The sequence below is a fragment of the Heptranchias perlo genome, chromosome 17 (genome assembly GCF_035084215.1).
Source record: "Heptranchias perlo isolate sHepPer1 chromosome 17, sHepPer1.hap1, whole genome shotgun sequence".
Lineage (NCBI taxonomy): Eukaryota > Metazoa > Chordata > Chondrichthyes > Hexanchiformes > Hexanchidae > Heptranchias > Heptranchias perlo.
Genome location: NC_090341.1, coordinates 53,431,212 through 53,456,859, shown reverse-complemented (window position 1 = coordinate 53,456,859; position 25,648 = coordinate 53,431,212). Strand labels below are relative to the sequence as shown.

The 25,648-nt window shown below is 43.2% G+C and overlaps 1 protein-coding gene across 1 annotated transcript in view; it reads left to right on the top strand.

Moving 5' to 3' along the window:
- The window catches only part of dock3 (dedicator of cytokinesis 3), a 1,008,697-nt gene that overhangs the window by 799,983 nt on the left and 183,066 nt on the right, over positions 1-25,648 (top strand). Inside the window, exons 26-35 of the mRNA XM_067999007.1 lie at positions 1,799-1,945; positions 3,320-3,418; positions 5,507-5,601; positions 7,845-7,920; positions 10,216-10,316; positions 10,648-10,706; positions 13,047-13,195; positions 16,281-16,366; positions 18,744-18,770; positions 18,892-18,987. Of these exons, the coding sequence (XP_067855108.1) occupies positions 1,799-1,945; positions 3,320-3,418; positions 5,507-5,601; positions 7,845-7,920; positions 10,216-10,316; positions 10,648-10,706; positions 13,047-13,195; positions 16,281-16,366; positions 18,744-18,770; positions 18,892-18,987 (935 nt within the window). The remainder of the gene's footprint in view (positions 1-1,798; positions 1,946-3,319; positions 3,419-5,506; positions 5,602-7,844; positions 7,921-10,215; positions 10,317-10,647; positions 10,707-13,046; positions 13,196-16,280; positions 16,367-18,743; positions 18,771-18,891; positions 18,988-25,648) is intronic.

Below are 25,648 nucleotides of genomic sequence, written 5' to 3'. Positions count from 1 at the left end.
TGAGATGCGCCGCTCGGCCATTAGCTTCACAAAAACGGCATCTCGCTGTCTGACTCACCATTCAGATGCATTGAACGGCGTGGTAGATACGAACTAAACTCGCCACAGAAAGTTAAGTCTAAGTACCTTTTTAACGATGCGATAAGTGTTAATTACTGCCAGTCAATTTCTGTGGCACTGAAAATTAACTAATACAAGTGTGGAGTCTCATTCCTTCAGGTTTTAATTGTTGTTGGAGATTTTTTTTAAATTTAAAATTATTATTTTTTTTACTTTGTATCTTTTTTCTCTGAATCCAATCTTTCTTTCCCTCTCTTTATTTCTCTTTCTGTACCTGATTTGACTTTGAATTCATCCACTCTAATTTACACTTCCTTCTCAGTCCTTGCGCTGTTTATTTCTCAATCCTTCAATCTGATTGGTTAAGGAGATACACAGTTGCTTGCCCTGTTCACTCTGATCCCAGATGCTCTGTAGAGGGCACCGCAACGTTATCAGCTCGCACTTTCAGCAACTTGTGGTGCAAAATATCATGGAGATTAAACGGGCAAGGGCAAGTCTAACTCACGGCGGACGCCGTTCGTTGACCGGCTACAGCAAATTCTGGGCTAATATCTACCCCTACCAACACTTCCACACTGTAGCTGCAATGTATATTGTCTACACATTGCACTGCAGCAACTTACTTTGAGAGCCTCTACCACCAAGGAGGACAAGTGACATGCCATCCTGACTTAGACATATACCTCTGTTACTTCATTACAGTGCTAAAATCTAGGAATTCTCTACCTAATGCCACCAGGACTGCAGCAGTTCAAGGGGAAAGCCCACCACCAGACTGATAATAAATGCAACCTTGTCAGAGTCACCCACATTCCAGGAACTAATTTTAAAAATACATAGGATGCCCACAGCATCTCCTGTCAGTTTACAAATGCAAAGTACCATAATACTGGATTGTTATATACTGGCTAAACTACTGATCAAACTTATTTACAATTAAATATGAGTCATAGAAGCAAAAGAAAATGTAAGCAAAAATACTAGACAGTGCAAACTGACAATAGTCCATAAGGGGTTAATCTATCCTTTTCAGAATGCTGCTTTTAGTTTTTTTTGCAGTTTCTTTGGATGGATCAGATAAGCCTTCTCATATTCCTTGGTAAACAATATGCAGTATCAAAGTGTATCCTCTGGGATAAGTTGGTGCACATAGAATAAATGAGCTTTAAATGCCCACAGAGCTCAATGCCAGGACTGAAAGACTAGCAGCCAGACCTGAAATGTTTATCCATCTGACCTACTTTGAGGTAAACCCATTTCCATGAAGAAATCAACCAAACTAAATGTTAAACAGTTTTCATATCTTGATGGACAATGAGATAACCATGTAACAGTTGTATTTCCTTTCCTGTATTTCAACTAAATTATTTTAACATAGGACAGCAATTGAAAATACATATGAATCTGCCCAAGCTGCATAGATTAATATTATAATAATGCTGGTCCCAGTCAAATGGAACCTTTTATTTCCTAGTTTGTGACCAACAGCACTGCCTGGGTCTCACAGATGGAGTGTCCCTAGTCCACCATTTTGTACTTAGCAAAGGAGCAGCCTCCATTTAAAACCTTAGCTATTTAAACTGTATAAAACCAAAGATTTTCTCACTGTGGTAAAGCTTGGTGTTTACAGAACATTAAGTATTACAGTACTAGGCAACTTGCTATAAATCATTATTTTCTGATCCTTATACACATGTTTCTGATGCAATAACTGTGATATTGTGCTGTGGTCCAGGAGTGCTCAGTGTCAGAAGAAGTGGAGATGATGGTCGAGAGCCTTCTTGATGTCCTACTACAGACCCTGCTTGCTATCATGAATAAGTCCCAGATGGCGGAGGCGGTAAGAGGACAGCGCTGCCCACAGTGCACGGCAGAGATAACTGTTAGTAACTAACAATCCTTTTTAACAACCCTCACCTTTGCATGGATTCCCCCCCTCACTCCCATAAGTCTTTCTACCTGCTTCATGGTGCAACATCGTGTGTGAATTCAAAATCTCATGCCTGTACTCCAGATGCATTCCCATCCATGTTTAGGTAGGTTTAGATTTACTGCTTTCTAATCCTTAAAGGAACATTGTCATCTGACAGAACTCCAGTCAGTTAAGGCAATTCTTGACAGCACCTTTGCCATGAAGCGGCCATGTTTTCTATCATGTGACCGAGTTGGTTGATAATGGGGAATCGTTTTCTGCTTTCACCTGATGTTCTTTAAGAGGTTTGAAGTGGAATATTTCTACCCCAAATATATTAAAGATCTGGCCATTGCATTAAATAGTGATGCAGTAGTGTTCTCATACAATTAGTGAGCCCTCATTGGGTGAATGGATGACAGTGCCTCTTTAAGTGATGATTCATCCTGAAAACTGTAAACATTCAATGCTCATTTCTGTAGCAGTCTTTCTCACAATTGATTAAATCACTGTAGTTGGATAAAATTTTGCAATTAATTTAATAATTGGTTTCCAGTTATTCCCCGTACCCAACGTGTTAAATGACAGCTGACCGTTTTATATAAGGTAGGGAAAGCAATGGTTGAGGGTTGGCTGATTTCATATCGGTCACAAAGATAAGTATTGATGGGGGAAGCCACTCAACCCATTTTAGCTCATCCTTCCATAGAAACCAACCACCCCCTTATTTCTCCCTTCCTTAGCCCAGGGCTTCTGAAACCAATTACAGCACTCCAACTGTTGCCATGGCAACAATCCGCACGGACCTTGAATTGAATTTTGGACCCATCTGTTCCATATAGCTTTGTGCTATACTGGACAAGTGGGGGGACTTAAGAATAATATACATAAATAAACATAAAACAAATTAAGTGGAATAGATGAAAGGAGGTTTATTCCCCTTTTACAGACTACTTGCTGTCTTGGAACTTGTTAACTTTTCCTGCAACATCCAGTCTCCTGTTTTTTTCTTTGCTTCTGACAAGAAAGGGCTCCTTTCTACTTGCACTCCCACCAGACCACCCAGGCTTGGATTGGAGAGTTGTGGAGTAGGGAACACTAACACTCCACGGCCTGATATGCCAGTTGACCCGGGGCCCTTCTGACCTGTTAAATAGCCTACACTGCATGGCAGTGCAGTTGTATTACACAGTTATGATGTGTGGGTATAATACAAATCCATATCCGTTTATGTGTATCACCCCATCGTCCTGATACAGTCATTTCAACCCTTTTGATTGGTTGTGCCATATGCCGCATGATGACCTGAATTGCTGATGGTTCTACTTTGCTCTGATTCTCTAGGGGGAGTATGTCACTTGCTTACTGTCCCTGCTTCGGCAAATGGCAGATAACCACTACCAACAATTACTGGATAATTTCCAGAGCAAGGAGGAGCTCAAGGTAAAAAAAAAACCTGACTTTTGTGCTTCTGTGACTAACATAAGTAAAAGTATAAGTATTAGAAAAGGCCGGGCCTTCTCACCATGTTCTCTAGTCCCTTGAAGCTGACTTTGAATCCAGCATAAAATGATGAGATGATTTTACACTTACCCAGAAAATTGTTCCTTTCTAGGGAAAGTGATCTTTATGTGCTGCTCTCTCCTTTTATACTGTTTCCATTCTCTGTATAATGTGGAGGCCCTGCTATTGAGTGCAAGCACAGGGAACTAGCTGCTTACATTTACCTTATGGGAACAGGCAATCATAACCAGATGTCAGACTCATACATCCACATTTTCATGGGTCTATATTCTTGTTGATTACCCGGATAACAGGTCATTTCCAATAAGGAGTGCATCCAACATTGAGGGCATAGGTCCACAGCAAAAAAGAAATGCCCATAATTTAGCACTAAATTGGCAATCGCATTCAGTAAGGCCATAAGATTGGCTTTTGTGGAATGAAGGTGTCACACCAGCACAGCAGGGATGGGGGCTGTTCTAAGGTTGGGATTAGGGACAGGTTGTTGGGAAACAGAAAAGGGAACCTTACCTTGCATCTAGCTGGGCTATAACTGATCTTGGGAGTGCTTGATAGTGATAACAAAAGTGGTAAAGTCTTCCATTCTTCAGCACTGACATCCTTCATGGGGACATATGCCCTCCCGCAAGAAAAGTCAAACATCTCAGTAGGATTTCTTCCCCCCTCCCCCCCCCCCCCCACCCCGCGCGCCTCCACTCTATAAAACTGTCCCAATGTGCACTCCTGGACATTTGAGATGATGACTGGTATTAACTGCTATGAGGCAGGGCTGAAAGATGCCTAAATATAGGAGGCATCCTATAATAAAAAGGCTTTGATAGCTTACTCATGTATCTTTCGTGTAGTACTTACAGCTTACGAATAGTCACAGTAACTTGATTAATTATAAAATGTTTAAACTGTACCTCATGTTGATCGATGCTACTTTATCTTCGGCTGGGAGTGCCTCTGTTCTCCAAGTAGTAATGGTACGAATACAGCACCATTGATTTCATAGTTGGAGATGCCCCCTGTGTCTGACTCAATGCCTATTTTGCCCGGGTACTGTAGGGCTGTTCAAAGTAACACTAGCCTCCTGGCAAGTTGATAGTATCCCTGTGTAGTTTTACAATGTCTGTACAGTCTAGATGCTATTGAATAGTTTACAGTACAATGGATTATGGATCTACTGATCACCATTTGTAGCGATTAGTCACTTATATCAGGCAAGCTCTGCAACACAGGAATATTACCATCCTGCCAGGATCAGTGTCGTTCATTTGTGGTGACTACTTTTCCCAGTGTTGAAGGAGAAAGCCTCTGTTGTAACTGTCAGCAGATAAATGGATAATGCTGACTCCATGGATCTTGAGAATGACTCGATGACCGTACTGTTGAGCTGTTGAACCATAATCAGCTGATTGATTTACTTTCGGCCTCTCCTCTCGAAGCTCTGCTCAGATTTTCCTCCGTGATGGCCTGCCAAAAATCTGATTCTTTTAATGTTGGTGATTTTACTTTTCTATTGGTTTTAAACTTAATGGAGCACTACTTTCACTTCAAACAGCAAAGCTCAAAGTAAGGGATTGCCTGTGCCAGTCAGTTGGTTACACTGATTAGTTGGCCTCATTGCAAGTTGAGAGTGATCCCTTCTGTGCAAGTCTGTGTCTGCATATCCCAGGTCCTATCAGGCATTTACTGTATTATTGGGATTCTGCAAGGTTGGGTGTACCTATTGCTGTCTGACTCTCTGCCTGTTTAATCACTGCCGTAAAATAGTTCACAGGATCACTGACCTCCCAACAGGCTAACCAAGCCCCTCGTTTGATGTCTTGCAGCTAGCATTGCTGAGTTAATTTAGGGCTATCTGCTTTGTTGTCCACTGAATTTCTTATGGCTGGATTCCTCATCGCATTGATCGTGTCAAGGCTCCTACAAAACAAAGAGAACTAATTTCTTAGCAAAGGGCTGACAGTGATACTTGAGAGTTAACTCACCAAGTCACTCATGTCTTCTTTTTTCTCTTAGGATTTCTTGTTAAAAATATTCTGCGTGTTCCGTAATTTAATGAAGCTGAGTGTCTACCCACGTGACTGGATGGTGATGAGACTACTAACCAGCAAGTAAGTTACCTGCACCATTTCAGGAACACTCTCATGTTCCAGAGTGATCCAGAATGTATCTGGGCACAAATATACCTCATTAGTGCTAAAAAAAAATGGAAACTGAATTTGTATTCCTCTTTTTATTCTCTCAATTGGTTTTCTCTTCCCCCTCCTCTCCTGAAGATGTTAACTCTTGCTGGACTCCATGGGCAATGCTATTCAACCAAGAGGGCACCAGAGCCCAATCATGTCTTGACCCCGTGTACGTACACACACACGCACAGAAGCAAGGGTAACTGCCTAGCAGTCAGGAGGGAAACCCTAGCTGATTTTCCCTTTTCTAACTCGGGGTGCTGAGGTCAATTGTGACACCTCTACTGCCCCTATGGCTGAGACCAACTAACTCAACGCAGATTGTAAATTGGACCTGGGGCCTTCTGGTTTACATGGCTCCACTACTCACCATCTTAGCCAACTGAGCCATCAGGGCAGCTGGGCGATGAGTCTTTAACACAATACAAACTATGAAGAAAGCGTCCATCTTGTAGATTTCCTATAAAGCTGGAGTCAATCGTGTTTCTAAAATATATTAAAAGCTGATTTAATAGGTATGTGACTAAGCATCTCTCGGTGACAGGGAGGCTGTACTTAATCACAGCAAGCAGTACTGTGGATGCTGGAAGGCACTCAGAATCATGCCTCAGTTTCCTAGCCTTGGGATTGACAAACCGATCAGGAGGACAAGCATCAATAAGTACATTTACAAATCATCTTTCTGGGTCACAAATCCATCACAGAATAAACTAAATGAAATGGGAGGAAATTCGAGAATAAGGCCTGTTCTGGGTCTTATCACAGATAACATCTTCCAAAATAGGACCCCCCGTAACACCTTCCCTCCCTGCTATAGCCTGGCCCTGGTCAGCAATTGCTACAGCTAGATACTGCTGCTAGCTCATTCAAGAGAGTGTTTTCCAGAGTCAGGTGTCTCGCCAACTAATGAAGATCTGGGCCCTATAGAGATAAGCAGAATTGCTCTGGAATGTGAGTATTTTCTCCCTATAACTGATAGAACAGTGTAGACCAAGAAATTTAGTGGTATATCAATACTGAACACACAATCTAGGCTGACACAGCAGTGCAGTACTGAGGAAGTGCTGCGTTGTCGGAGGTGATGTCCTTCCAATAAGAAGTTAAACCGAGGTACCGCCAGCCTGCTCGGGTGGAAATGATTGCTAGCAAACTGGCAGCTTCTCTGTTTATTGTCTCTTGACCCTGGTGGCTGTGCAATTGTGAAAATTTTCCTCGTATGCAAAATGGGTCTTCAGCAAATCACGGAGAGCCAAGAACAAAACTGTTCTTTTAAAAAAATTCGTTATAATAAAGAATTTGTTGACACTCCCCTGACGATTGTTTCCAAAAGTTGCCTTAAAAGAATCTAGCTGATGCTCCAGCACAGTACTGAGGGAGCGCTGTACTGTCATAGATGCCGACTTTCGGATGAGACGTTAAACCGAGGCCCCATCTGCCCTGTCAGATGGAAGTAAAAGATCCCATGGCACTATTTGAAAAAGAGCAAGGGAGTTCTCCCCGGTGTGCTGGACAATATTTATCCCTCAACCACCACCGAAAAAAAGATTATCGTTTCCCTACATTGCAACAGTGACTACTCTTCAAAAAAAAAAAGTTTCATTGCCTGTAAAGCACTTTAGGGCGTCCTGAGTTTGTGAAAGGCGCTATAGAAATGCGAGTCTTTTGATGTGTGGAGATAAGTCGAAAAGCCACGAATGCTGGAAATGTAGCTCAGGTTTGACAGTGTCTGAAGACAAAAGGCAGGTTAATACTTCAGGTGGGACCCTTCATCACAACTACCTTTCTCTATTAGATACTGATCCACCTGCTGTGCAATTCCAACATGTTTTTACCAGCACTGTTATGTGATGTTAGGATTATCAAGATCGAAGGAAGAAGTTAAAAGCAGTTTTTTTTAACAGAGGATTATTAGAACATAGAATGCTTTACCACTAGTGGGTATTGAAGCAGAGATTATAACATCACTAAAAAGAAATTGGGATACATATTTGAAAAAGAAGAATATAAACGGATGCTAGGAAATGGGATTATATTAGATAGCTCAAGTTGAGGCGCTAGCATCAACACAGGTACAACAGGCCAAATGGTCATGTCATCTGTGGTCTAATTACGCTGATTCTGTGTGATCTGATTGGCCGTAGATTTACCATTGGTCATTTATTTTGCAGTATCATTGTTACCACAGTCCAATACCTGTCTCCTGCATTACACAAGAACTTCACAGAAGCAGATTTCGATTTCAAGGTGGGTTTGTTGCTTATTTTTTAAAAAAAAGATAAGAATCATGTCTGAAATGGTCACCATATTACATGTGAACTCGGCTAACTATTCTGCACAGTAACAGTATCCGTGGGCATATTTTCTTCTGGAACTTTCTCTAGATATAAGCAGTAGTGATCTCTGTATCCATGCAGAGGCAGATCCAGTACATTGCTTTATGCAGTTCCCACAAGTACAGGCCTGACTTCATGCATACTAGATTGGGAGCTGGCATTATAGATCAGCTGGGATAGCCAGGGGCTAAGGAAGGCTCCTACTCACTATGCAGAGTATGCTCTTGTGGCCATCGTCAGGATTATGCTGCCCCCATGATATAATAGTCTGTCAGCACTGGGTTTAAACCCTAGACCTCAGAATGGAAATGTAGTGCAATAGAGCTATACCTCCCGGAAAGATTGGTGTGGGACTGGGTGGGGGGTGGTAGGAAATCCACTGGGCAGTGGCACGATCCTGGCACATGTCACAAGATCAAAATATAGATGAGGGAGGCCCATCATGTCATCTATCTGGATCTTGAATGAGTCTGAAATGTTCGCCTTCACCACTCCCGACTGAATGAACATCCCAAATGTTGTTCAGTCCTTGTATGAAGAATTTCTTCCAAGCATCTGTCTTAAATTGTGCTTTCTCCAGTTTTAGCCTGTACCCCTTTGGTCTAGTATCCTGCCAGATCTTGAAGTATTGCTCCAGATTAACCTTATCTATGCTACGTTGGATATTCCTGTAAGGTCCCCTCAGTCAATGGCTCATCACCATCAGGCTTACAGAGGAGAAAAATATCACTTAAAAAATCTTCTGCTTGGGAAAGGATCTCTTCTTTCAGACTTAGGTTTAATTTATTTAGAAAGATACTTTACACTTTTTCATTGTGATGAGATATTTTATTGAACTTTGAGCTTGTGAGTTATGCAAATTGTGTCAGTTCAGCTCAGTAGTAGCACTCTTTCTCTAAGCCAGAAGATTGTGGGTTCAAGTGCAACTCCAGAACCTAAGCACATAACCTCGGCTGATACTTCTGTGCAGTACTGAGAGTGCGCTGCAATGTCAAACGTGCCATTTTTCAGATGAGACATTAAACTTCGTCCAGCTGCTCTGGGGTGTGTAAAAGATCTGATGACAATATTCAGAGAAGAGCAGGGGAGTTCTTCTGGTGTCCTGACCAACATTCCTCCCTCAGCCAACATCATTCACCTCATTTGCTGATTGTGAGCCTTTGAAGTGTGTAGTTGCCTATATAACAACAGTAACTTCAAAAGTAATCCATTGGTTGCAAAGCTCTTTGGATATCCTGAGGAAGTGATAATTACATATAAATGCAAGTTTATTCTTTCTATTATGTTTATGCAGATAGTCCATCCAAATATTGCACATAAACTCTTCAATTGTATTTTTTACATTTTCGGTACATTAAATAACAGCCAGCCCCCCTCTCCTCCCGTACCACTGACCGATTTCTCACCAATATTCTTTCCATTACCTTCTGATTGGGCATATTATTGCACTGTCTATCCACAGGTATCACTCCTTGCCTTTTTGTGCCTGTGGTATTATCTTAACAGTTGGAGTGAGACTCAGTTGATCTTGGTTTAAAAACCTAATCTATTTTGACGTATCTCATTTTTGAAAGTAAACCCAGCTCCATATGTTTAAATGGATTTGTGTTTGGTTCATAAATTTTACACCTAATATTTCCACAGGGTCTACAGCCCTGCAATTAACAGCCTTAATCTAATAAAGTTAGCTGTAAGATAACCTTTAATTATTTTAGTTAGGAAACACTTCTACACGCAAAAGGTGGTAGAAGTTTGGAACTCTCTTCTGCAAATGGCAGTTGATGCTAGCTTAATTGTTAATTTTAAATCTGAGATTGATAGATTTTTGTTAACCAAAGGTAATAAGGGATATCGGGCTAAGGCGGGTATATGGAGTTAGGTCACAGATCGGCCATGACCTCATTGAATAGCGGAACAGGCTCGAGGGGCTAAATGACCTACTCCTATTCCTAGGATCCTATATCTTCTAACATAACTTGCCAAATCAACACTAACTCTGCAATTGCTCTGAATCCAAATAACGTCATATACACTGAGATGCGCAGTTGTGTTTATAAGAGGGGGAGCCTGTCAGAGTTTGACACAACAGTCGGAGAGGTGGATTTGTGGTGGAGATGTCTGTCTTCTTGCTATTGAATTAGTAGAGTGCTCAGACTTTGACTTAAAGCTCTTATCGAACAGTTCTCACTGTGACCTGTTTCTGCAGGTGTGGAACTCATACTTCAGCCTGGCTGTCCTGTTTATAAATCAGCCGAGCCTTCAGCTAGAGCATGGCACCCCTGCCAAAAGGAAGAAGATTCTGGACAGGTGAGTACTGTCAGCTTTGCCCCCTTCTAACCCATACAGGACAATAGTGTGGGTTTCACATTGCCAGCCTCTGTGGACCTCCCTCAGCTGTCGGGAAGGGTTGACAGCCTGAGGTGGGAGTTGCAACATCTGCTGGAAGGGATTCTGTGTAATATAAACTGGGTATGAGGTGTACAGTAACAGATGTGAGCAAATTACTAGCTCTCTTTTTTTGCTAAATAATGGGACTGGTCACTAAGTGATTGAATCGCTCATATTTGTGTTTGCACATTTGCTGTACACTGTCTGCCTTTCTCCTGACCTGTATTTGTCCATATTCTGTTCCTGGCAGGTATGGTGACATGAGAGTGATGATGGCCTATGAACTCTTCAGCATGTGGCAGAATCTGGGTACGTTGTCATCATTCAGTCAGTTGGAAAATCTGATGGAAAGTAGATGAGGGAAATGCTAAGTCAGGCGTTATAGGCATGGGCTGCACACTGTCATTCATTATTAAGAAACCTGGGGGAAGGGTTAAGGCCCATAGTGCAGGAATCAACAGGGTTGAGAGGAGCAAAAGAGAAGTTGAGGTAATCAGGACGTAGTGATTGGGTCTCAGAGGTGACGGTGGCTACTTTTAGTATAAAATGACCTGCATGTGTTAAACAAAACAGCAGATAGTGAAGACTGAAGATGGACTCTGAGTGTTTATAGGGTTCCTTATTGGTCCATGGTTTGGATATGGCTAGTATTGACCTAGAATTCCCACCAATCAATCATTCTAAATTTAATAGATGCCTATGTGCTGTATCAAAATACATACATTTTACAACCAGCAAGAGGATTTCTTGTAGCGAGAAAACAAACGAGGGTTTTAATGTAAAATACACCCTTTCTATCAACCAGGTAAAGTTGGAGGAAAAAACAAAGCATTTAAAAGGAACTTCTTATTAGACCCCCCCTCCAGATGACTCAGTGGGTAAAATGCACCAACTGGTGTGGTACTCAGTAGTATAGATCTCAGGCACAATCTCCAGTCTCTGCTGAGTTAATTGATCTCATTCAGAGCAGCAGTAGAGTCTCTATGATTGGCCTCAATATCCCTCAAGTTGTCCACCTCTTGTATTGTTATTTTTGGCCTCGGCCTTTTAATATATTGAACTAAAAGCTGTGGTTATAATGCTCGAATGCCATACTAGTGCCACCAGTTCCCAACACACAGCTTCTCTCTACAGTGATTACTGAAACCCGGGAGGTCAATTCTAGTGGACTGCTAAATGCTAATGGGACAAGTTACCTCTATGCATTATTTGTACACTCATCCCTCCCTCTGGTGATCTGTGGCTGTCCACTTTGCTTCCAAGATATTAAGATCTCACGTAATTATCACATTACAATTTCCTGCAGCCTCGCTCACTTCTCTGAACAGGTCTCCACCTACCTGAGCAGCTTAAGCTAATGATCAATGGCATCACTGTTTTGTTGGCCTAATCATTACTAATTTCTACTCTGATTGCTTCTGCCATTGCCCCTTCTGGAGTTAATATCTAGCCTCTCAGCAGCTGTTCTATCTCCCCCTTACCATTAAAACCACTCCTCCCCTAGCTTTACAGTCCTAGCTTTGGGAACCATTCTGTTCCGTCATGTCTCTCCTCTGCTCAAAACCATGTGTCTATGATGCCAAAAATGCAACATATTCACAGGCTGCTCATATCTCTAATTCCAACAGTTTACGTTTCTCGTTTTCATATAAAAGTCATCTAAAGCGGAAGGTCTAAGGGCTTCCTATGTTATTTAAAGTTGCTTTCACTGGAGCCTTCCTGGAAGTTCCCATTGGTGACATCACTGAGCAGACTAACATGGAGAAAAAGACACGACCTGTGAGGCACTAAACAATTGACAATTTTATAAAAAGCAAACATTTTTACAAACCTTTCTTAAAAAAAAATATAGGATTGGAGAATGTTTTGAATAAAAGTCTTCAACTCCCCATTAACTTGCCCTCCAACATAACTGCTCCTGATCGATTCTTTTGTTGTATTTTCATTTCAATAAATGATGAAAGAATCAAGTGTTTTTGATGTTTATCTTTTATCTGTTTTGTCAAAACTACATCTTAAAATGTTGAATTAATTTGAATCTGTTTGGAAACAGATACTAAGTTGCTGCATAAAATGTCTTTAGTGAGCAATATATGGGATGTGCAGATTGAAATGGTCAGGTGTGTGACATAGCTCAGGAGGGGCTCCATATACCCCTCAACCTGCCGTGTGGTGTTGAAAGGGTGCAGTTCGGGTGGGCCTTGGAGACCGTATGCGGGGTTTTTTTGGACTGGCAAATCAGCTGGTTTTGCCCAAATGAAAGTCTTCCAAGGCACAGCTGCCTTTAGTATTGGGATAAATCCTGATCAAAACAAGACAGTGGTACAGGGCCCAAGATGCAATATCCAGACTGAAGTGTTGAGGTGTGGAGCAGTGCAGCAGACCCCAGTATAAGGTATTCAGTATCCATCTTGGTAATCTAAGCACCTGTGCATGAACAGAATAATCTCCCAGGTTTCAGAGTCCACCAGCTTGAATTACTTGAATTTATTTTAAATATCCCCAGCAAGAAATTGTGCCTCCAACCCCCCACCCCACCCCCCGAAAGCTTATAGATTTGCTGTGTATGTGATTTCTCAAAGTACCAGGTGGCTCTTTCCTCTTTCTTGCGCTACCACTGACAGACTTGTATTTGATTTTTTTTTAAAGGTGAAAATAAGATTCATTTTATCCCAGGGATGATTGGCCCCTTCCTGGGCGTCACACTGGTGCCACAGATTGAGGTACGGAATGTAATGATCCCAATCTTCCACGACATGATGGACTGGGAGCAGCGAAAGAACGGCAACTTCAAGCAGGTAGGCTGAATGAGTATGAGCGGGGGGAGGGAGGATGGGCTGTTTAACTGATCCTTTCAGTTCTAGGAGCTGGGTTTGAGTGAGGTGGGGAGAGATGGGCTCTTCTTTAACTGGTCCATTCAATTCTGGGACCTGGATTTGAATCCTAAGTTTTAGAAGATGTCCTCCTTTCAAAGATTTTTAAAGACCTCAACTAAAGGATGAAAGTTCTATAGCAGAGTGCAGAATAGCAGGAAGTACATGGCAGAGAGCTGAAGAGTGGTGTCAGAATGCCAAACTTGTAGCAGTATTTTTTGGGGTTTGATAGACACTGGCCTTTGCCCTCTGGAACCTGGGTTCAGGTCTAGCCCAGGCTGACAAAATGAAAGTCTCCTCCGCTGGCTGTAAGGCTCCTGTGTGAAATGAGTTTGGAAAGTCTCAATCCAATTCCTAATGATATATATCTGTTTTTCTACATGAAAGGTGCTTTATAAATCCAAGTTGTTAGGTTTGAGCCCACAGCACAAACCGACATGCAATCTGACTCAGAGAGGCCACAAAATGGCTGGTGTGGGAGATGAAAAGATGTCACATTAGATTGCTCTCCTAAGATTGCTATTGTAGAGGGAGCTTTACTCAGCATCTAACTTGTGTTGTACCTGACCTTGGGAGTGCTTGATGCTGGCATACTCAAAATCAAAATGTTCAAATCTCCAACATTGATAATCCCTTACCTTAATGAGTACAAATATTTACAATAAAAAGTTTTTTAAAAGGGTGTTTTAACAAAGGGGGTGTTTTAAAGCACCTGTACATTAAGGGGTTCATTTTTATCGTCTTTTAGGGGAGCAACCTCTGTCCAAGCATTACATTTTCCTTTCTCATTCCAGTTCACTCTTGGTCATTAAAATGGGCCGAATCATTCAATGATTGGGAGCGAAGGCCCTAATGCCAAAGAGGAGAAATGGAATTTATTCCCAGTAAAACAGCCCAAACTTTTCCATTTTAACTTAAGCAGCATAGACAACAGAAGGCACTTGTGCCCTTTAGAGCTCTGTTTACAGTTATTTCAACCCTCAGCTGGCCCTGTGTCTCAGCTCGTTCAGTGAAACAGAAGTGGAGGGGCCAGATCTGGTAGTAGATTATTGGACCCTCTGCACTGCCATCAGAACATTGGAAATCAGATCATTTTTATTAGTGAGTGCAGCCAACAATAGGAAAACCATGCATTTGCTGTCATCTGTATTTTACTGCTGTTGAGACTAAAAACTTACATCTATCAAGGATGATAGAATATCACAGCTCTATAACTGGGATTCACAGTGTGTGAAATGGTATTACAGTACTCGCTTATGTGACTAGATGTTGCTGGAGCTTTTATGCATGTTGCTTTTACACATACCTTGTTTTACATCGGTTACTAAAGCCTTGTTCAATGGCCACTCTCAGGAATGCTGCAGCACTAAGAAATGGGACAGGGATCTGTGCCTGTGATTCCACCCTCAGTGAGCTCCTGATTTCAATGCAGTGGGCAGTTGCCAAGTGGAGGTTGTGTAGATCTCCACAGGAAGACAAAAAAAAGCCATAGGACTGATTGTCTTTTAAAAGGTCCTGAGATAACCTTACCTGCGAATAGCATTCTTTAAGTGGAGAGCAAGAAAAGGAGAAAGGCAGCAGTGAATCCCACCGACAGATTGTGAATGGAGGCACAGTGGTTCATGGAGGAGCATGTGTGCTGAGGCCCTGATATAGTGGAGAGGGCTGGAAATGGTGCTCGGATTTACTATGTGTACCGGTGTATTAATCTGACACGGAGTGTGGCATTGTCATTCACGTGCTTTGAACCAATAGTCAAAGATCTCCAGTCTTATTGATGATGTGTCAGAAACAAAATGACCTCATTGACAATCTGATTATCTTTGCTTAGTGTACCAGCACAAGATGTTTAGCCCTAAAGTACTGTTTCATTCATCAGAAGCTTTTCAGTTCATACTGCAGATTCAGTGTGTAGCAATCACCCTTAGGTTTCATTAGTAATGGCAGTTTAGGGAGTTGGAAAGCCTTTAATTCTGATGCCAGCTAAACTGGCTGGACTCTCCTAAAGGGACCTTAAGGCAGAACACCTCTGGTAAAGTTCACTGACTGGGGGTTAACGGCAAATAAGAGGCTCTCAGTTTTGTTTTGTAATGGCTGGATGATGGTGAGGCTGCCAGGGTTTTGAAGGCCTCAGTTCTGCTGTAGCAGTGATTTTTAAGTTGCAAATTTCAGCAGCAGGAATACCACAACACTCAACAATATAAAAAAGATAAACCCCACACCTCTAATGGCATTCAGAACAGGAAGTTTCAAACATCCCAGGAACTGCCAACGGAGGCAAAACAAAATGCAGACGACAGGTCTCCACATCAGCATTCCTCAGATGTGGCTCAGTGGTAGTACTCTCGCCTATGAGTCAGAAGGTAGTGGGTTCAAATCCCACTTCAGAGACTTGAGCACAAAATCTGGGCTGACACTCCAGCGCAGTACTGAGGGAGTGCTGCATTGTGGGAACTGTCGTCTTTCGGATTAGACATTAAACAGAGGCCCTGTCTGGCCCCTCAGGTGAATGTAAAACATCCATGGCACAATTTTGAAGAAGAGCAGGGGATTTCTCTGGTGTCCTGGCTAATATCACTAAAACAGATTATTTGGTCATTATCACATTGCTGTTTGTGGGATCTTGCTGTGCGCAAATTGGCTGCCACGTTTCCTACATTACAACAGTGACTCCACTTTAAAAGTGCTTCAGTGGCTGTAAAGCGCTTTAGGATGTCCCGTGGTCATGAAAGGCACTATATAAATGCAAGTCATCTTTTGCGTTTTCTCTTGCTCTTTCTCTCTTTCTCTTTCTCTCTTCCAGTACCTTTAAACAACAACATAAAAACACTATAAGGTTCACATGCAGTAGGCTGCTGAGGGATTGGGAGCTTAAGGGATGGGAGTTCTGCAGGTCATGTTCATGGGCCACAGGATGCCCAGGGTATTGGGGAGAAGCAGCCACATATATCAGTTAACACTTCTCAAAACATTCCCCAGTGTTTTACTTGCTGCCGTTTCTCTGTTTCAGGTGGAAGCGGAGCTCATCGACAAACTGGACAGTCTGGTTTCAGAAGGAAAAGGAGATGAAAATTACCGTGAGCTCTTCAGCCTCCTGTAAGCAGCACTGAGAGAGGCTCAGTAACATTAATGATGAGATGTTCTGGTGTGTTTGATTGTGGAAGGAACATATCTTTCAGAATCAATCCAGTAAATGGCTGTGTGAATGTGATTGACAAGGGAAAAGAAATGGAGGCCTTGCAAAAATTAGTGAATTAATTAAAGAACAAGCATTCCAGTTACTTACAGTGAAAGGATACTGCATCCCCTAGCATGGACCTCCAGTTACTTACAGTGAAAGGATACTGCATCCCCGAGCATGGACCTCCAGTTACTTACAGTGAAAGGATACTGCATCCCCGAGCATGGACCTCCAGTTACTTACAGTGAAAGGATACTGCATCCCCTAGGATGGACCTCCAGTTACTTACAGTGAAAGGATACTGCATCCCCTAGCATGGACCTTCAGTTAGTTACTGGGGAAGTAGTTCTCATGGGCACATATCAGGAGCCAGATAGGTGAATGGAAGTCTTTCAGGAGGCTCAGAAGAAGGAATTACTATTGATTAACTGGATTAATGGAAAGATGGCAGAGAAGAAGGGGGCTACAAAGAGAATCGGAGAGTACATAGAAAGCTATGAGGTGTCAAAGAGTACAGTGGGGTCTGTTATATGTGCATGAGGACATCATTGAGTACCAGAGACTTGAATGAGAGATGGGTATTGGAGGAAAGAGAAAAAGAGACAATCAGAGGTACTCAAGGAGAAGGGAAATAATAATGATACCCCAATGTTTTTATCTTTTTTCCCTATTAATTATATCTTGGGGTTCAAAACATTTCTATCTGTCACTTAGCTACCTTTTCTTCAAGGAAAATAAGTTTACCTGTTTGAGTCTTTCTTCAAAATTTAGTACCCAAAAGCCAAGAATTATCCTGGTTACTGTTTCCTGAACTCTTTCCAATGCACATCTATACTCTTTTCGAGTTAGGGTGACCAGAATTGGCCTCATCATTGATCCGTATAATGTCAGTGTAATTTGCCTTGACTAGTATTACAATGCCCCCCAACATGCATCGCAGTATCCAATTGCCTTATTGATAACTGCTTCACACTGAACTATTGCTTTTGGGGATGATCACTCCCAAGTCCTTTTCCTTTTTTAGCCTGTGCTGATGCACTTGTTTACTATTACCTATTCCCATGTGGACTACCATACATTTACATCCAGCTTAAAATCAGTCTCCTGTATCTGCTTATCTACATAATTAATCCAAGTCTCTCGGCTGGAAAGTGTATGCATGTGGATGTTGGATATGGACAAGGTTGGGCTTGGTTTGATGCCCATGAAGGAATAGTTTGCTGACACTCACTGTCTAGGCTCGCAGTTAGAATACTTCACTTGGTGAAGTACTGGAGGATGCTTAGCACCTCTGCAAGGTCAACACCAGCAGGAGAGGAGGGGAAAAGTTATTTGTAGTGATGGACTCAGGCAGCACCTCAAGCGTGTTGATGTGTACTTGTGTAGGCAGATACAAAACTATATACAAAGACAGAGTATTGTAATTTAATTATTGATTCCAGACCCAGTCTACATGCATAATCACAAGTAAAATGTTTTTTCTTTCCCTGCTCCTGTCACGAAGGTGCTGACTATTCATGTGATATGGCTCAATGAGCATCTGCCATCCTTCAGTATATTGCCCAAGTGCCCAGTCTTTACGTGTGAATCGAGGCACTAGGTAACGACCATGATGGGGAAACATCACAGCCAAACCAGATCCTGTCCTCACCCAGTGCCCACATGTGCACTTCCAGCAGGGGTTATTGCTCATGAGCAGAAACCTCACCATGGAACACTCAGGCTGTTGGCAGCCTCCAAATGCTGCCCTAGTTGAGATCAGCTAACTCAGCATAGACTGTGGATCATCTTGAACTTTCTGGTCTGTATGACTCAGTACCACATCATGTAGCGCATTTTACCTGAGCCATCAAGGCAGTTGATGTGTATTTTTTTTATTTGACTGTCTTAAAAAGGACGACTCTGTTCATATTGAATTTTACCAGAAGAGAACATCCAGAACTTAGAAGGTATCACTTTGGCTCAGTTGTTAGTACGCTTGCCTCTGACCTTTCCACTAACGGCCGTATAGTGACCTTCCCCAGTAAAGTGACCTTTCTGCTACAGTGACCTTTCCGGTAATGGTTGTATGATAACTTTTCTGGGAACAGAAGTATGGTCACCTTTCCCGGTAATGTTGGTACGGTAGATGTTTTGTGCAATCCAGTAATTTATGTTGAGGAAGTTGTCCTTTAAGTGTTGTAGGTATCTCTTGGCTCACTACTGTATGAGTCTAAACCCGCAGTATTGACTTTATACACTACTATGTGATAACCTCCTTGTCTTTGCTTAATTTCTGCTGCCTGGAAATAGCACCCAGCTCTTTGGGCCTTACCCTAGGTAAGACTAAAACACCTAAGACATTTACAGAATGTGTTACTGAAATAATAGAAGGCTGTGTTTGGTGAGGTTTGCTGCCAGCGGGGGACACTCACTGCTTTCTGTTTTCTTGTGCTCACAGTTTATTGGAGAAGATTGAACAAGAGACATGGAGAGAGACTGGTGTTTCCTTCGTATTGTCAGTAACTCGCCTAATGGAGCGGCTGCTGGACTACAGGTAGATGCCTCTGATTGTGGCACTGAGGGAGGGAAATGTCTTTATATGTTTGTGAAATCTCATCATAGCAGTGGTCAGTTGCTGGTTAACCATTTATTTTCAGCAGTGATACACTGCCAGTTTTGTTTCCTGATTATGGTATAAGGTTTCTGCCTGTCTTCTTTTCCTGTGAATTGGAAATATAAAGCCTTTTTTTAAATTCACTCTCGAGATGTGAGTGTCACTTGCAAGGCCAGCATTTATTGCCCATGCCTAGCAGCCCCTGAGAAGTTGGTGGTGGGCCTCCTTTGGTGATTTGATACAACTGAGTGGCTTGCTACACCACTTCAGAGGACAGTTAAGAGTCAACCACGTTGGTGTGGGACTGGAGTCAGATGTAGACCAGACTGGGTAAGGACGCCAGGTTTCCTTCCCTAAAGGACATCAGTGAACCAGTTGGGTTTTTTACAACAAACCAACTGGTTCATGGTCACTTTTACTGGTACCAGCTTTTTATTTTATTTCCAATTCTATTTCTGAATTCAAATTGCCATGGTGGGATTTGAACTCACATACTCTGGATTAATAGTCCAGGCCTCTTGATTACTAGTCCAATAACCTAACTGCTACACCACTGTACCCCTATAGAGTTTTGATATTTATCCCAGTTGAATAATGGGAGAGTACCATTACACAATATCACCTCCAGAAACTGAGAGATTGCTAAAGCACAATTGAAGGTCTATCAGTGCGACACTTCCATATAAAATATGACAAGGCTTCTACCGTAGCCTGGTAAATATAGTGAGTGGACACTAAGCCACGCGGACCAGAAGGTCCCAAGTTCGTTTTCCAATCCGTACTGAGTTACATGATCTCCGCTGGAGCAGCAGTTGGTCTTGGTGGCTGCGAGTGAGAGAGGAGATAAATCAGTCAGGGTTCTTTGTCTCGATCATTATCCAGTAGTCTTTTATGGAAAGTGTGCATGTGCTCATATCAGATAAGGAGAGAATCTGACTTGTGATGGAGAAAGTATCAAATTAGATGGGGCAATTGAATCTGAGGAGAAGGCGAGGAATTACAAAATTAATTAGACAAAATATATAAGTGGGGGAATAATCGCAGATGAAATTAAATACGGATGGGTGGAATAACTATTACGTGAAAGGTGCTGCAATCGCTAAGGGTAAAGTTGACAAAGCTTTACGGATTTTAGTAGACTAGGGAATCAACATGTCCAATCGCTAAGGAGCAGCAATCAACAAAGCTGAACTATATAGCTGAGGAAGACATGCTGAAACCCTAAAGCTCTGGTCAGACCACACCTTGAGTACTCGTTGGGTTTTTATAGGATACTGTCATATATTCTGTACACCTAATAAAAGTTTTAGGATGAAACACCAAGATGCCTAGTTAATACTCTTTATTTATAAAATCAATGATATAACACAACTCCTTACATGCAGTGCCCATCAGATTGCTACCGATAGTAACTCACAGACAAAGACCTCATCAGGAATAACGTAAAATGTCGTCTTTACTGCTCACGCTAGCCTCAGCAAGAATAGGCCGAAGTCTCTAAGTGTGTCATACCTGTATAGGGCTAATCATGTTCCCTAATGTGATGCTAATATGTCAGCATGTCCTACCTACCTCTGGTTAGATATGCGTGTATGCTAGTTCACTATGTCACTGTGTAAAGTGGCGTTTATTAGGTAATCCCTTCCAATACGCCTGTGTAATGCCTCCTGTTTATTGTTCATTGTATTCACTAATGAGAAACTGTGGATATCAGTTATGGCCTTCCTTTCTTATCTGTTTCCAGTACATGCACAACTAGTTCTATTCATACCGGTTACTCCCTTACAGTCTCCTAACTATCTGGCTCTACACCCGCAATATTTCTTATCTCTTCCCACAAACTGTTAGTGAAGTAATGTCCGCTCTACTCCAGGCTTGACCTTGTACCTTTTGCAACTACTGCAGAATTAGTTTTAAATATGTATGCACATATATTTTATATAAAGAAAAGCTTGCTATGGCTTTTCTACTTGGTACATCTATACTTACATGGCTTTGCAATATAAAGATAAATTGATGTCTGATGGGAAATGTCCATGGATGTACATAGTGGGATTCCCATTCCCCGAAGTGGTAGCATGAAGCTGTGCACGATGACCAAACCTTAAGCAGACCAAGTTTATAAACCTCCTCCGAGCTGGTCTTCAGACCAGGGAGACACCATTTTGTTCTCCTCTCTGTGCCAATGAGAATCTCTCGCCTCGGTCTGTGCTATGTGAAGAGTTCCACTAAAAGCATCTTCCTGTTTGTTATAATTCACACCATCACATGTGGACAAGATGAGCTAGTTTCATTCTGGATCCAATTATTACAGGGTCTCTGCTTTCCAAGACAATCAAAAAAAATCACAAAGTTTGTGTGTTGAGTTGTGTTTCGAAAGCCAGATCCTCGTGCCCAAGTTGGCTGGGCTTAGGATTTAATGATCAAGAGTAATTCACAGGCACGACTCTTAAGGACGACAAAATGGAGTCCTTAACCCGTCCAGAACTTTCCATCGAAAAACAGGATGCTGCCTGCTCTCTTTCACAATTCACCACATGAGCAGACCACTGACCTCAGGTGCGACACAGCAAATACCCAAAGGGTGTTGAGTGATGAAAATGCAGGATAAATACAAATATATGTCTACCTTTCATGGACACCTTCCCTCTAACCTTTCATGTACAAGTCATGATGTCGCAGATGTACTAGGAATGTCTAGGGAGTTCTGATTGCCGAGTCGTCACCCATTTAGCTGTGTTCTACTTTAGTTATGAATCCGCTGGGATGGGGAGGCTCGACTGTCAGTGGGGGGGGAGGGTTATTGGATACACCATAAATAAAAACTCATTACTCGCGTCTGCAGCACGGGTTTTTTTTTAATTCGTTCATGGGATGTGGGCATCGCTGGTGAGGCCAGCATTTATTGCCCATCCCTAATTGCCCTTGAGAAGGTGGTGGTGAGCCGCCTTCTTGAACCACTGCAGTCCGTGTGGTGACGGTTCTCCCACAGTGCTGTTAGGAAGGGAGTTCCAGGATTTTGACCCAGCGACGATGAAGGAGCGACGACATGTTTCCAAGTCGTGATGGTGTGTGACTTGGAGGGGAACGTGCAGGTGGTGTTGTTCCTATGTGCCTGCTGCTCTTGTCCTAGGTGGTAGAGGTCGTGGGTTTGGGAGGTGCTGTCGAAGAAGCCTTGGCGAGTTGCTGCAGTGCATCCTGTGGATGGTACACACTGCAGCCACTGTGCGCCAGTGGTGAAGGGAGTGAATGTTTAGGGTGGTGGATGGGGTGCCAATCAAGTGGGCTGCTTTATCTTGGTTGATGTCGAGCTTCTTGAGTGTTATTGGAGCTGCACTCATCCAAGCAAGTGGGGAGTATTCCATCACACTCCTAACTTGTGCCTTGTAGATGGTGGAAAGGCTTTGGGGAGTCAGGAGGTGAGTCACTCGCCGCGGAATACCCAGCCTCTGACCTGCTCTTGTAGCCACAGTATTTATATGGCTGGTCCAGTTAAGTTTCTGGTTAATGGTGACCCCCAGGATGTTGATGGTGGGGGATTCGGCGATGGTAATGCTATTGAATGTCAAGGGTAGGTGGTTAGACTCTCTCTTGTTGGAGATGGTCATTGCATGGCACTTGTCTGGCGCGAATGTTACTTGCCACTTATCAGCCCAAGCCTGGATGTTGTCCAGGTCTTGCTGCATGCGGGCTCGGACTGCTTCATTATTTGAGGGGTTGCGAATGGAACTGAACACTGTGCAATCATCAGCGAACATCCCCATTTCTGACCTTATGATGGAGGGAAGGTCATTGATGAAGCAGCTGAAGATGGTTGGGCCTAGGACACTGCCCTGAGGAACTCCTGCAGCAATGTCCTGGGGCTGAGACGATTGGCCTCCAACAACCACTACCATCTTCCTTTGTGCTAGGTATGACTCCAGCCACTGGAGAGTTTTCCCCCTGATTCCCATTGACTTCAATTTTACTAGGGCTCCTTGGTGCCACACTCGGTCAAATGCTGCCTTGATATCAAGGGCAGTCACTCTCACCTCACCTCTGGAATTCAGCTCTTTTGTCCATGTTTGGACCAAGGCTGTAATGAGGTCTGGAGCCGAATGGTCCTGGCGGAACCCAAACTGAGCATCAGTGAGCAGGTTATTGGTGAGTAAGTGCCGCTTGATAGCACTGTCGATGACACCTTCCATCACTTTGCTGATGATTGAGAGTAGACTGATGGGGCGGTAATTGGCCGGATTGGATTTGTCCTGCTTTTTGTGGACAGGACATACCTGGGCAATTTTCCACATTGTCGGGTAGATGCCAGTGTTGTAGCTGTATGGGAACAGCTTGGCTAGAGGGGCAGCTAGTTCTGGAGCACAAGTCTTCAGCACTACAGCCGGGATGTTGTCGGGGCCCATAGCCTTTGCTGTATCCAGTGCACTCAGCCGTTTCTTGATATCACGTGGAGTGAATCGAATTGGCTGAAGACTGACTTCTCTGATGGTGGGGATTTCGGGAGGAGGCCGAGTTGGATCATCCACTCGGCACTTCTGGCTGAAGATGGTTGCAAACGCTTCAGCCTTGTCTTTTGCACTCACGTGCTGAACTCCGCCATCATTGAGGATGGGGACGTTTGCAGAGCCTCCTCCTCCCGTTAGTTGTTTAATTGTCCACCACCATTCACGACTGGATGTGGCAGGACTGCAGAGCTTTGATCTGATCCGTTGGTTGTGGAATCGCTTAGCTCTGTCTGTAGCATGTTGCTTCCGCTGTTTAGCATGCATGTAGTCCTGAGTTGTAGCTTCACCAGGTTGGCACCTCATTTTTAGGTACGCCTGTGCTGCTCCTGGCATGCTCTTCTACACTCCTCATTGAACCAGGGTTGATCCCCTGGCTTGTTGGTAATGGTAGAGTGAGGTTACAGATTGTGCTGGAATACAATTCTGCTGCTGCTGATGGCCCACAGCGCCTCTCGGATGCCCAGTTTTGAGCTGCTAGATCTGTTCTGAATCTATCCCATTTAGCACGGTGGTAGTGCCACACAACACGTTGGATGGTGTCCTCAGTGCGAAGACGGGACTTTGTCTCCACGAGGATTGTGCGGTGGTCACTCCTACCAATACTGTCATGGACAGATGCATTTGCGACAGGTAGATTGGTGAGGACGAGGTCAAATAAGTTTTTCCCTCGTGTTGGTTCGCTCACCACCTGTCGCAGGCCCAGTCTGGCAGCTATGTCCTTCAGGACTCGGCCAGCTCGGTCAGTAGTGGTGCTACCGAGCCACTCTTGGTGATGGACATTGAAGTCCCCCACCCAGAGTACAGTTTGTTTGGAGTTAGATCCAATTCTGTACTGATGAACAGGTTAACATACTGATGTTGTTAAGGCTCAATAGTCATCAGGCTCAGAACAGAATTCAGTACCAAGTATGCATTGTGGCCAGCTTGTCGTCGGAAGGGGACATTGATAGTTCATCAACCACTGTCAATATGTTGCACTTACCGTCATCTGTGAAGTCAACGCCTCTACTGCCTCATTGTTTTGCACCTCTTCTGTTTGTTTGCTGAATTCATAACCAGTTGAGTCGACCTGCTCTTGTAGCCACAGTATTTATGTGGCTGGTCCAGTTAAGTTTCTGGTCAATGGTGACCCCCAGGATGTTGATGGTGGGGGATTCGGCGATGGTAATGCCGTTGAATGTCAAGGGGAGGTGGTTACACTCTTTCTTGTTGGAGATGGTCATTGTCTGGCGCGAATGTTACTTGCCACTTATGAGCCCAAGCCTGGATGTTGTCCAGGTCTTGCTGCATGCGGGCTCGGACTGCTTCGTTATCTGAGGGGTTGCGAATGGAACTGAACACTGTGCAATCATCAGCGAACATCCCCATTTTTCTGACCTTATGATGGAGGGAAGGTCATCGATGAAGCCACTGAAGATGGTTGGGCCTAGGACACTGCCTTGAGGAACTCCTGGAGCAATGTCCTGGGGCTGAGATGATTGGCCACCAACAACCACTACCATCTTCCTTTGTGCTAGGTCTGACTCCAGCCACTGGAGAGTTTTCCCCCTGATTCCCATTGACTTCAATTTTACCAGGGCTCCTTGGTGCCACACTTGGTCAAATGCTGCCTTGATGTCAAGGGCTGTCACTCTCACCTCACCTCCCTGATATTTATTTGAAGTAATATCTATTTATAATATATTAAAAACAGTGCATCAGCATGTGCAGATGTTATACTGCTACAGATGCAAACAGAAAATAAGTCAGTGATAACAATGCTGCCTGATCCTAAGCTACAGCCTGAAACTGACAAGCACTTTAAATCTGCAAAATTCCCAGACCGGAAAAGCTGACCATAACTCCTGTCAAGGTTCCGCACCACAACACTGCCATCCTAATTGAAACACAGAGATACAGATTAATGCAAATACCTTTCTGCACCTCGTTACAGAAGAGAAACAGCTCCTGCCCTCCTTTGCACATGCCATAGCCTTTGTTCAGACAACAGATTCTCAGCTCTACCTCTATATTCGTTACCTCTATAAAAGAATCAGCAAGCCATGAGTGTTGTGATATCACAGTGAGTGCCCACTGGTTTGGAAACTTTTCAGAAGTAA